This window comes from Pyrus communis, chromosome 10 (assembly GCF_041283825.1).
Source record: "Pyrus communis isolate YQ-2024b chromosome 10, ASM4128382v1, whole genome shotgun sequence".
NCBI classification, from domain to species: Eukaryota; Viridiplantae; Streptophyta; class Magnoliopsida; order Rosales; family Rosaceae; genus Pyrus; species Pyrus communis.
This window is the reverse complement of record NC_142574.1, coordinates 1,653,951-1,667,071: the sequence shown is the minus strand read 5'-3', so window position 1 is coordinate 1,667,071 and position 13,121 is coordinate 1,653,951. Positions and strand designations below refer to the sequence as shown.

The 13,121-nt window shown below is 35.0% G+C and overlaps 1 protein-coding gene across 2 annotated transcripts; it reads right to left on the bottom strand.

Annotated features, from left to right (window-relative positions):
* Positions 1-4,030: 4,030 nt before the first annotated feature.
* LOC137727935 (uncharacterized) lies at positions 4,031-6,087 on the bottom strand. Of its 2 annotated transcripts, XM_088677566.1 has the most exons (3): positions 5,895-6,087; positions 4,647-5,843; positions 4,031-4,348 (listed from the first exon to the last, which is right to left on the bottom strand). In XM_088677566.1, exons 1-2 carry the CDS (start codon positions 6,085-6,087, stop codon positions 4,675-4,677), a joined length of 1,362 nt encoding a protein of 453 aa, XP_088533692.1. In that variant the 3' UTR covers positions 4,031-4,348; positions 4,647-4,674. The 2 variants fall into 2 exon arrangements, with proteins under 2 accessions (XP_088533692.1, XP_068322903.2); XM_068466802.2 differs by having other exon boundaries at positions 4,647-6,087.
* Between the last annotated feature and the right edge of the window lie 7,034 nt (positions 6,088-13,121).

The window sequence follows — 13,121 nt, the reverse complement described above, 5'->3', positions numbered from 1 at the left end:
TTTCATTACGGTAGTTCATCTTTCGGGGGTAAGAAAGATGTCTCACAATGATATTTCAACCTTCTCGTGGTCACTATCGTGTAATTTATCAGTAACAAGAATCGAGCTCGTGAGGTATCTGGAATGCGAGTTTGTGATTTATTCCCGACCACCGGCCACGATTTATTAAAATGGATTAGATAAGTTTAATTTGTGTACTTCGTCATCCAGTGTTTCCGATTTCATGTCTTCTTCCTTGTTGTCCGGGTGAATAATCACGTCACCCACGTAAGTTGTAGTTTTTTTTTTTTTTTCTTGTACTTCATCAAATTCGTCCACTTATTTTGTTTGTTTCTACTGCAAATTCAACCATTGACTTGTATTACAAGAAAATTTTAACACGAAAAAATTCATATAAAAACTGAAATTTGGTCTCCCCATTCCAACTGGCAATTTCCACGTGAGGTGGCGAGAACATCGGGCATGCAAGAACACATGGTTGGTTGCCGACAATTTTTACTACAGTCCGTCGCGATTGACAGCCAACCAAAGCATCGACCACCAACAAAGATAAAATATGCAGAGCAAAGAATTATGGGCACGACAAAGTAAATGATGAAAATGTCCTACGCTTACTTTGTACATGATGAATTTTAATTTATATATATCCTGTCCCTTCTTTAGAGTAGATTTTCATCAATCTCTTGCCATTTAAAGCAAAATGGTTTTCTTTCTTTATCTTTAATTTATTAAAAAGGAAAAATAAAGTTGATTGGAGAGATATAAGAAAAGTGTGTACGACAGTCAAATTACGTGTACAATTTGAACGTTCTTGCGAAGCAGAGCCTCTTCGTATTCTAATACAGTGTTAAAGCTACCCCAGTTAAGCAATCTTGATGAACTAATTTCGATGAAACAATGTTCATTATAATCTGGATGAAACAATTTAATCAAATTTTGAAAAATAATTCATAGCACTCTTTATCATGGTTGGTTTAAGCAATTGAAATGTCAATAGTTTTCTGGTATTTCATAATCTGACCTTTTCAGTGTTCCCCACACAAATCTACTAACATCCATCAGCTTTGAAAAATTGGCGAAAATTATAGTTGAACTGAATCTGGCTGGAATGTTGGCCATGATGCAGTTTTGCTCTGATTTTTTTAAAATTTTATTTTTATTATAAAAGAAGAATTATGTTTCCTTCATATATCTCGATTCTCAATCGTAACATCGCCTACAATCCGGCTAGATTCAGCCCAACTTTCATAATTCATGTACTGTATTTCTTGTGCCAAATCAAATCATTAATCTCTTCACAAAAACAGTAAACAAAACAAAATTATAAATCTTGAGTCTTACAGATGGATACACGTGTTTACGTACCATGGTAATGTAATCAGATCAGAGACGCATATAAAATTAACCGACACTAATTACGATAACCTTGATGTGATCGAGTCAAAATCAGAATTAGCTACCTAATCTACATGTCCATGATGGGTCATAACGAAATGGTTTAAGTTCATTAATTGCAACTATGTTGAATACGACAGTTATAATAGAAAAGCCGAGTCCTTTAAATAAAGTAGTTAAATTTTTGTTAAACTCAAGGGAAAAGTGTCAAAAAAACTATTTTAACTACTTAGTTCAACTTTTCATTTTCAACAACATTTTCTATTTAACAAACTTTAAATAATGGGAATTGTTATTAGCACTCCAAACATATCATTTGCCACTCCAAACTTCCTATAATTAGAAAAAAAAATACAATTATGAGGAGTGTAGAATGAGATTTTTTGAGTGCTAATAACAATTCCCTAAATAATTTACTAATTATTATCAATTCAAATTCAACCCGCTCATTTTTTTAAAATCGTTATCTCCCTTGTTGGAGAACAATTCAGAAAATAAATAAAATAACAGAAACTGAAATACTAATTCTTTATTAACGAAATATACTTGTAATACAGAATGATATTACAGAAATAAATACAGGAATTTAAATTAATACTAACTTGATTGAATTACAGATAGAGGCTAGAGCAAAAGTTATGTCATTCGAACAGTATTTCCGTCCCACTCTTGTGCTTGTGGTTCTATGACGTCTGCTCGACCAGGATACAACTATCTAATTCTACAACCCGCATTGCATTATAGAATTCTGGTGAACTGCTTTGTGTGTTTACTCTCTCTAAGGTTTTGTATGGGAGAGATGGGAAAAAGAAAAGGATGAAGTACGATGGAACTGAGACTCCAGTTATATAGATTATTTCATACCTCTTCAAATACCTTTTGGATGTATCTGAAGTTACACAACTCTTTCCAAAGAGTTGTGTCTACTAATCAAAACTTTTTTAATTAAAAACTTAATTCAAAATTAAAATTAATGATAAGATTAATTTTAATTCTTAGGCCCCCAAGGCCTTTGTCTTGATTAATTAATATTAACATTATATTAATATTATGGTATAATCATTAAGCCTAATCCACACAATTAGTGACCCAAACCTCAATCCTCATTCCAAATGGTCCAACACCTAATCGCTAATAAAGATGACTAACTTAATATAAGGACCTCAAGTTCCCTTGAGTTCCCTTGAGTTCCCTGATGTGGGAGTAAAGGAGCTCAAAACTCCAACACTACGTACTCACTTTGCATGACAGTCAATCCGTAACTTGAAACCCTACACACAATCATAATTCATGACCACCGTTGCATCCACTGGAAGGTTTGTCCACTCATTTGCGTATAAACCAAACTCTGTTCGAATTTTAGAATGAGCGACGTAATTGTCTTTCCTCTTCACTTACTCACTCCACCATGTTATGATTTCATGAAATTGTTAACTACAAGTTTGTTCGGTTGCATTAGTTTAAAGGACAAGTGTCAACTTATTTTATAGTCAAATTTCCACACTAAGAATACATAACTAAAATCCAAAATCCATAAATTTGAGAGAGACCTACAGTGTCTTGATAAAAAAGAAAAAAGAAAAAGACTTTTGATAACATAAAGAAAAGAAAGAGCTCTGTCGTCGCTTAAAATACTAATCTCAAACCCTAGCGTTGTTGAGATACCTATTTAGGTTAAAACTTAAAACGTTGCTTCTAGTAATAACTTATTTGGAAAAAAATACTGCTCTCAGATCATTATAAAATGATAGTCAATCAGCAATGACCTAGTGAGTTAGACTTATTGTAGTTCATTGTAGACTTTGAACAATCTTTCTACTAATGGAGAGATTTTTCAGTGTGACCGTCATACGGGATGGTACATCATGTGTGTTAAAAAGCTAATAACATAAAAAATAAAATTTCTCACCATTTACATAGAAACACATGGTATACCACCCGTGTTCCCGTCACAACTAAAAATTTCTCCTACTAGTGAGAATTTTTTGGAGTTTCGATAATCCTTTTGATTTTTTATCCACGATGGTCTACTGGAAGACAATTGTACATATAGTGTAGTGAACTAAGTTTTATCAATAAGATTACCACTTTAACTTTTTTCCCAGCAACGGATAAATAATAGACAACATTAACTCTTAGAAAAAGTATTTGACATTTATGTTGAAAAAGTAATCACAAATTTAAGCCATGAAATATGGAAAACAAATTAAGAAAAAATAGATCACTTAATTGAATTAAATAATACAATACTAAGATGATTTAACAAAATAGATCACTTAGTAGGCATTCAAACAATTCATAGTCTTCTCTATTTTGTGTTTATGAAATATTAAGAATGAGAATTTGCAAATAGTTTTTCTTCTTTCTCATCCTTTGATTTGTTAACACCGCTTGCATATATTATTACCAGGAAGTTTAGAGTGATGTTAAGGACGATGATGCCACATAATTACACCACATTATTACCATATAATGTAAGCAAGTTAATCAATATTAAATGAGATAAAACTAATTAATTGACGTGACATGTATACATTACTTGTGAGAATAAATGGTACACCAATGTGGTATACATGGTTTCTATAACATTATTTGGAAATTTAATTAAAAGAGTAAAATGAGAAATTAAGTAAAATTTGGGGAATGTATTTATTTTATTATTATGATGATCACCTCGTTCTCCATTGGAAGGTCGAAACAAACAACATACATATACCATTTCTTTTGAGAAACAGGAAATAAAATACACGGAACATGAGTGCCCTACAACTGTCTAATATTACAAGTAAAGGAAAATATGAACCTCTATCGGATATCGCATATATAAAACACGTTACATCAACAGCTGTGTGGAGAATCGTTTTTTCTTTCTCTTCTTCTTTGTGTGGTGATAAGGCGTGTTGTTCGACTTCAACAGCCCCTTTCTTTATTCTGACCCTTCTTCTTCCCTTACCTGCAAAGACATATTATTGTTATTTGTTAGGTCTCTGTCATTGGTCTATTTGTTACACACGACTACTGAATATCAAGAAAAAGAAATATTAATTGAGTAATTAACGATATGTTGGAAATACATTAAGCATATGCCAATAAGGATTATTAGCCAAAAAAGGAAATAAACACAAGTCAATAAGAATTTATAGGAAAATGTTATTTTGTCATAGTGTGCATTTGGTTGTATAGTGATTTCCAAATTGACAACAGTAGTACTAACTAATTAATGAATAATAACATAGAATGGAGAAGCTTACCAGCTTGATGCAATTAAGCTTTCAATATCTAGTAGTGGTGAGGAGGTGGGGGTGAGGAATAGATGTAACCGTGTGGTGGGTGAACTGCTGGAGGAGTTGGTGGCTTGTAAGGTTTCTTAGGTGGTGGTGGTGGTGAGTAAACTGGTGGTGGAGGAGACTTATAGACTGGAGGGGGTGGTGGGGGAGATTTGTAGTGGTAAGGTTTCTTGGGTGGAGATGGTGTGGGAACTGGAGGAGGTGGTGGTGGTGGAGACTTGTAGTGGTAAGGCTTCTTGGGCGGTGGTGGTGGTGGTGGAGACTTGTAGTGGTAAGGCTTCTTGGGTGGTAGCGGTGGTGGTGGTGACTTGTAATGGTAAGGCTTCTTGGGTGGTAGCGGTGGCGGTGGTGACTTGTAGTGGTAGGGGTGCTTAGGTGGTGAGTATTTAGGAGGAGTAGGAGAAGGTGGTGGTGGGGACTTGTAGTGGTAAGGCTTCTTAGGTGGAGGTGGTGGTGACTTGTAGTGGTAGGGGTGCTTAGGTGGTGAGTATTTAGGGGGAGTAGGAGAAGGAGGTGGTGGGGACTTGTAATGGTAAGGCTTCTTGGGTGGTAGCGGTGGCGGTGGCGACTTGTAGTGGTATGGGTGCTTAGGTGGTGAGTATTTAGGAGGAGTAGGAGAAGGTGGTGGTGGGGACTTGTAGTGGTAAGGCTTCTTAGGTGGAGGTGGTGAGTGAACAGGGTAATAAGGCTTCTTGTGTGGTGGCGGTGGTGGTGGGGATTTGTAATGGTAGGGCTTCTTTGGTGGTGGGGATGAGTGCACTGGTGGGGGAGGAGACTTGTAATGGTAGGGCTTCTTTGGTGGTGGGGATGAGTGCACTGGTGGAGGTGGTGAGTGCACTGGTGGGGGAGGAGATATGTAGTGGTAAGGCTTCTTTGGTGGTGGTGGAGGAGACTTGTAATGGTAAGGTTTCTTGGGTGGTGGTGGTGGAGATTTGTAGTAGTAAGGCTTCTTGGGTGGTGGTGGTGAATGAACCGGAGGAGGAGGTGGTGGGGGAGATTTGTAGTGGTAGGGCTTCTTGGGTGGTGGTGGTGGAGACTTGTAGTGGTAGGGCTCCTTAGGTGGGGGTGGTGAGTGCACTGGAGGAGGAGGTGGTGGTGGGGATTTGTAGTGGTAAGGCTTTGGTGATGGTGGTGGTGACTTGGGGTGGTAGGGATGCTTTGGTGGTGAGTACACAGGAGGTGGTGGTGACTTAGGGTGGTAAGGATGCTTAGGTGGTGAGTAGTGCACTGGAGGAGAAGGAGAAGGAGGCGGTGGTGACTTGTAATGGTAGGGAGGAGAGGCCGGTGGTGGTGGAGATGAGTAAGGATAGTTAGCTGAAGTTTCTGAAGGCAATGTGAGAGAGACTATTGCCACTAGGAGAGTGACCACAAGAGAGGTCACTTGGGAAGGCACCATTTTCCCCATCCTTCGTTAAGACTGGGTATTTTGGTTTTCTGCCTCTGAAGCTAAGCCTCCTCACCCTTTATATAGCTTTGGTCTTTACCCTTCACGATGGTACTCATGCCAAATTTCACTTGTCAATTATGAATTATCTTAGTAAAAAACATGATTACTGTAAAATAATGCTAATGGGGCCAGACTATTTAAATAGATTATCAATTAATGTTTGGACCAATGAGGCCTTTGACCGAATTTTGTTAATTTATGCCCTTGTCCTTTTTATTTTTATTTTTATATCTTGTTTCATGGAATAGAAGGTTCATTGTAAACATAGATAACAATAAATACATAGATATGATTTTTACACTCTATTACTGCGCAGTAAAAGATTGTAAAAATTTCTGAAAATATTAAAAAATAAAAATAAACAAGAGCTTGTAAAAATCATTAACCATTTCCCTGAGCGTATCACCTAAAGGGCCAAGGGTGTGACCATTTTTACTTTAATAAGGCTTAGTTTCATGCAATAAGAGTACGTAGCAGAAAGGTTAGCTAGCAAGAGATCCAACTTTATTTCTAGGTTAATAATTTAAGCAGGATGTCCTCCCTGGATTTGTTATCAAATATTTGTCATGATCGACATCTTTGAAAAATGTGTCTAGTTGCCTAACTTTCTATTATTCTTCCCGTACGTAGGGACCAGCCGGCTGCGCGATTCTCTCTCTCACTCTCTCTCTCATAACCCAAACTTTAGTACGTAGTCTGTCACATTCACATTTTGCATAGCTTTTAACTAATTTACTCGAATATCTAACTCTGAAGGTTTAAGATACAAATATTAAGTGCCCATTTGCCTTAATAATACAGTTTTTAATTAATTATTCATTTCCAAATATGAATAATCTTTCATCATGCAGTGAATGCTGACTGACTAGATCTGTCGCACTAGTTGTTCCAGACAATAACAACACATTAAGAAGGAAAAAAGAATGAAAGTAAATAAATTTAAGATGCTTAAATGTATAATTAAACATGTTTAACTGGACTTAAATCACATTATTCTGATCACCGCAATAACGAGAAAAAGCTCCCCAAGTCTAAACTGGACAATGAATAAACAAATCCGCTTTACTTCAATCAACATGCAAGGTGAGCTGTTCAGATAATATTAATTATTTTTTTGTCCGATCACCTGTAGTCAATTATTTTCCAAACAGATCTAGGTCCTCGTACAAATGCACAACCTTTAATTTGATGAATGACAGGTACGAAGAATTTTTTAATGTAATAATCACCCTATGACATGCGATGTAAATAACTTATTCATTCATCCATATAATAATGTATAAAATGTAACACATGATCGTCACAATACAAAAACCACTATTACCATAAGAACGGCACAAACTAAAATAATTTTTTCTTGGGGTTTTTTTATATGGATCCAAAGTAATTAAAAATTGGACCTATTTCAAAAGGCAGTCTATAAAATTGGACCTATTTCAAATTTCCCTTTTTTCTTTCACCTTTTCTTTTAGTTTCTTTTATCCTAAAATTTTTTGATTTTCAACATTTGATATATGAACTTTTTTTCATACCAGAATGATACATAAAGTTATAATTTTGAGACATTTTAATACATCCGTTAAGGCTGTTGATAAATTTGTCGTTAATTGATGACTTGATATCCACGTGAACAATGACTGAACGACACGTACATATTAAAATAATAATAATAATAAAATAATAAAACTAAAAAAAATTTAAAAAAAATAAAATTTTTGGGCGTCTTCTCCCTCACCCCTTCCGACCCCACTCCCTTCTCTCCTTTGCACCCGCTCTTCCCCCCGGCCCTCTGTCGATCGGTGTTTCTGCCGTTTGCCAATCATCTCGTTCGACACCGAATTTCCGTGGTTTCTCCACAACTCCCCCAGAGGCGCTTCCGAGGGCCTCCGTTACCAAGATCTCGCCTTTAACGTCGATTCTCTCAAACTCATCCAACTGGGTATCACCGTGTTCGACGACCGCGGCACCTAGGAGTTCAACTTTCGGGGTTTTGACGAGAAAACCGACTCCCATGTTCCAGAATCCATCGCCCTCCTCCAAGCGAATGGTTTGGATCTCGAGAAATTTGGGAAGTTCAGCATCGATTCGGATATTTTTGTGGAGGGTTTCGTTGAGATTTTAAGGGCAGCTCGTATGGGTGGGCTTCCACGGCCTCTACGACTCGGCCTATGTAATGAAGCAGGTGACGAGGAAGACCATCCTCAGCTCCCCCACTGAGTTCGCAAAGATGGCAGGTTGTTTGTTCGAGAGGGTCTACGACTTGAAGTTTATGGCCAAGTACTGCCCGGGCCTATTTGGGGGCGAAATTGGGCTCGAAAGGATGGCAACAATCCTCGGAGTGCAGCGTTGGGTGGAGTCGAAGAGGGAGGGGGAAGGGTGGGTGCAGACGAGAGAAGGGAGGGGGGTCGGAAGGGGTGAGGGAGACGACGCCCAAATTTTTATTTATTTTTTAAATTTTTTTAGTTTTTATTATTTTATAATATTCAAGTGGCGTCCAATTATTGTTCACGTGAATGCCATGTTATCCGTTAACGAAAAATTTAACAGCAATCTTAACAGATGTATGAAAGTGTTCTAAAATTATAACTTTATGTACTACATTGGAATAAAAAAAAAAATTTGTATCAAGTATTGAAAACTAAGAAATTTTAGAATAGTAAACTGACATTAACGCTTTTTTTTATGTCTTTTAGCTGCTAGTACACCATGCTTTTCTGTTGTGGGGGTTATATGGTGTATTTACACCAAAAGTTGATGCCAAATAGAAAAATGTCTGAAATAATGAAAATACAAATTCATAATTACTCGTCAATATTTGATCGACGTGCAATAATTATTTAACCAATATATTGCAGTTAATACATTTTAATATTTTAGCAATTGTGATTTGTTAATCCTCGTTGAATCAAATTTCTCAAATCAATATGAACAACTAATTAACGTCGATCAAACCCAACACGTATATCTTTTACAATCATAATTTGAGTGATCCTTTGGCACGTACTTGTCAATGTGATTTTGGTCAAAATCTTTGTTATCCACATCTTTTAGGTGCAAATAGGAGTGTTAGGTGAAGACTGAATTTAGCTACGTACTTCCTTTTTAGCACACAGATATCCCTCGAAGAACAAAATTTTGCTTTTGACTGTTTGTCAAGGTTTCTCTGTATAAAACAAAAGGAAAGGGTAACCATGCAGTACATTTACGAATTCAAAATGCCTATTGAACGTTCTTATGACGATTATTGTGTATGAATTTTTAAACAAAAATTTGACGTGTATGATTTAAAAATTCGTAAAAGATTTTCGTTGTAAGTTTTGAAGAGCATAGGTGCATGCAAGATGCAACTAAGGTCTGCAGAACAGAACATGAAGGGAAGGTTCTCAACCAGTTATACTTTTGTTTTAGTTTAATATCACCTAATTAAAGTGAAATTAACCCTTTTCATTTGGAAACCCTTGGAAATATGACGGTCAGCTTTCATGTTGTAGCTTTCAGGGTAGCTAGCTGGACTGTTAAAAATGGGTTAAATTAAAACGTTTTTGGTCGCTGTGTGTATTTCTAAAATTTATTTTGGTCATTGTGTTTTATTTTCTGTCAATTTGGTCACTGTGTTATCACAAGTCAACCACTAAAAAAAATGCATGTGACAGTTACGTGTAGGGGCAAAGATGTATTTTCACTTCTTTGTGTGAAATGAACCAAATTAGCTAGAGTTTTTAGGCTAGTGCGAAATTGAGGTGAAAATACATAGTTGCCCCTGCACTTGCATGTCATGTGTGTTTTTTTTAACGTTTGATTGAGAAGGACTAGGATTGCTAACTTGTGATAACACAATAACTAAATTAGCAGAAAATAAAATACAGTGACCAAAATAAATTTTAAACATAAACATAATGACCAAAAAAGTTTTTAACTGTTCAAAAACTTACCTATATGTGCAATGTGGTCACACCAATCTAAAATAATAAATATTTTTGGCTCCTAATGATCTTTTTGAATCACTACTATGTCTCTCATATCTTGACAAAGCATCTATATAAATATATAAAATTCCAATTATAATGGGAGTAAGTAAGATTTAGAAAACCAAAAGTAGAGGCGTACTGGAATTTCCTAAGAAAAAATAAAAATTGAGCTGGACAGGTTAGTTGGCATGTGATTTGAGACAAACCTAAATCTAGAAGCTTGTAAGAATGGAAGGAGGTGGAGAGCTGAGTTGAGTACTAAGAAAGTGCAGTAGCATTTTGGTTTTGTTTTTTATTTTATTTTTGGTCTAAACTCTACAGATATTAATTCTTAAAAAATTTGAGTGTGAACATGAAGCAAAATTGGTCAATTTTGCAGCACATTTTCGCTAAAAGTTTATTTCCTGAACAATATACATTTGCACCGTTGTAGTTGGTCCTGTATTAAATTTATTTTGTTTCCCATACTTCCTTAATTTCTTTGTACTTCCCTTGTTTTCTTCTAGTATGTTTTTGTTTGCCAAGTTGCTGTAGAATTTATTTACCTTAATTTGGTTTTTTCCTTCTATCTTTATTTGGGGTCGGAAAATGCTACTTGGCTGTAAGGCCGAGAAGAAATGTGAAAACAAAACTTCCACGGAAAGTATAGTGTTTTCTTTTTCGTTGCGGGTCTTCTGGTTCCAGTTTTTTACTATTCTCCCTGCTCCAGCACTTCTCCTTGAAGTTCTAAGGTTTTAGTTTTCCTCTTCGTCTTCATATATTCTGTGAAAAGTCTTCCCCATTATAAGGCCCTTTAAAGGGATCATCATATGTTCTATTATATTTCCTAGGAGTTCTAATCCATTTTGTAACGTACGGATGTTGAGATTCTGTAGATACAGAGCCAATTTTAATAAACTTATATTAAAGTTCTTATACATAAAAGACCATTTTAGTACAAAAATACCCGAATTTGGGGGAGGAAGATTGTCGTCGCGCTGTGAGGTTCACTACTCTACCGCTTGAGAAAATAAATTTAATCATCCTATTTTTAACAAATTTTGTGTTTAGAATGTGGTAGAGCAATTAGGTTAGATTAATGTACCCAAATCAGCGGCTTCATAAAATCCATTAGGTTTAGGGTTGGGGTATTTCCTGATGTTTAGAATATATAGTGTAATATATATAATGCAGTATGATCATGCAAGTCTTTTTATTTTATTTCATCTTCGGACAAGAAACAATATTATCTCCAAGTCACCGACGTGAAGGGGAAAGCATGGAAATCAAATTTTCCTGATAGATTATACTTACAGTCTCTGAAAAATTGTACGATACTAGTTTTAGTAAACTGCATGAGCCATCCATGGCATCCAAGTCAAGAGAAAGCCAAGTTGTTAGACGAAGTCCCAAAACACAATTAATAGATTTATATTTTAGCCATATCCCTATCCGGCCCATGCAATGGTGGAGCCAGTATGGAATCATTGATTGTCCTTGATCTCAATAACTTTAAAAACCTCATGTATATTTGTATATATATTGTATTTGACCGTTATAAACAACTAATGGAAACTAAATTACAACATTCTCCTCTTACTTATTCTATTTTCTTCTATCATTTTTGTTTTTATTTTCTCTCTTCTTATATGATATACTTTAGTTGAAAAAGCATTGAGAATTCTCAACATTACTTCACAGAATCCTATATCACTCTCGACAAGCCTCTACAAATTATCGTAGTTGTCGACATATGTTAGCATATACTTTTGACATTGTTGACAAGAATTGACAAATATCTATTAAGTGTTCGACGAAATGGTCCAATAAAACTTTTTTTTCAGTTGATATTACGATCTCATTATTTGAAAATTTTGTTTATGCCATTGGGTCGTCTCTTGGGCAGCTGTCCAACACAAACCAAACTTTATTAATGTGAGAGAGGGACTTCCACAAAATTTCAAATGTGATGGATGCGTTGATGGCATATTAAACAAAAGAGAAAATATAGATGTTGATTCTTACGTGCAACGCGTGATTTTTCATTGTTGTAATTTACAAAAAAGGAAACTTCATTCTAATTTTTTTTTATAAAAATAGCTTTTAAATTAAAAACATGAGTAAGATTAAAATCTAATTTTAATCTCTTGATACATTAATTACTTTATTTATTAATTATATTTTGATGTTTTAATTATTTCTCTTTTTCTTCCTAATTTTGATGTATTAATTATATTTTATTATAATTTTCATTTTCATAAATTCAAATATTTAATGAGAGACATTGAATAAACTACACATTAATTAATTTGAGGTAATAACACTTCAAAGGACTATAATTAATATATAATATAATACCAGATTTTTATTAAATTTCAGTTTTTTTTATTTTTTTTTATAAGAATTAAAGTTAAAAACCCCTTTATAAAACGACAAATTTGCTACAAATTTCAGATGTGGCAAATTTAACTTATGTTTTTGGTAAGTTAATACGGATACCAACGTTTCAGCTAATCTAAAACACTGCAAGACTATAAGATCTATATATTTTTTTAAGACTACGGTCTAATGGTATTCTTCTTCACTTGTAAGTGAGAGATCTTAGGTTTGATTCTCGCCAAATGTGAATTTGAACCACTTTATTGCTAGCCCATTATGAGGCTTAGCCCACCCATTCTCTTTAGTGTAGATAATATCGTTTGTTTTTTTAAAAAAAAAAAAGTGTGTTGTATGAGAATAAGATTTTTGAGATCTCAATATGTTGCCCTCCATAAATGTAATGGACATAGAGAAAAAGATGAGTGAGTCATTTCTTGTTGAGACAAATCAAAGTATAGCATACATACAAGAGCTTTTTTGTTTATGTGTTTGATGAGTTAATTATATATACGTGACACCGACTATTTAATTTTGACATAATTATAGTTATTTTTATTTAATTGGAGTGTCTGATCAACTCATAAATATAAGAGTAATTCAATTCTGTGCCGTTGAGATGCCATCGGGATTCAGTCGAGATACAGTCGGGAGGAAGTTGAGTGGTCT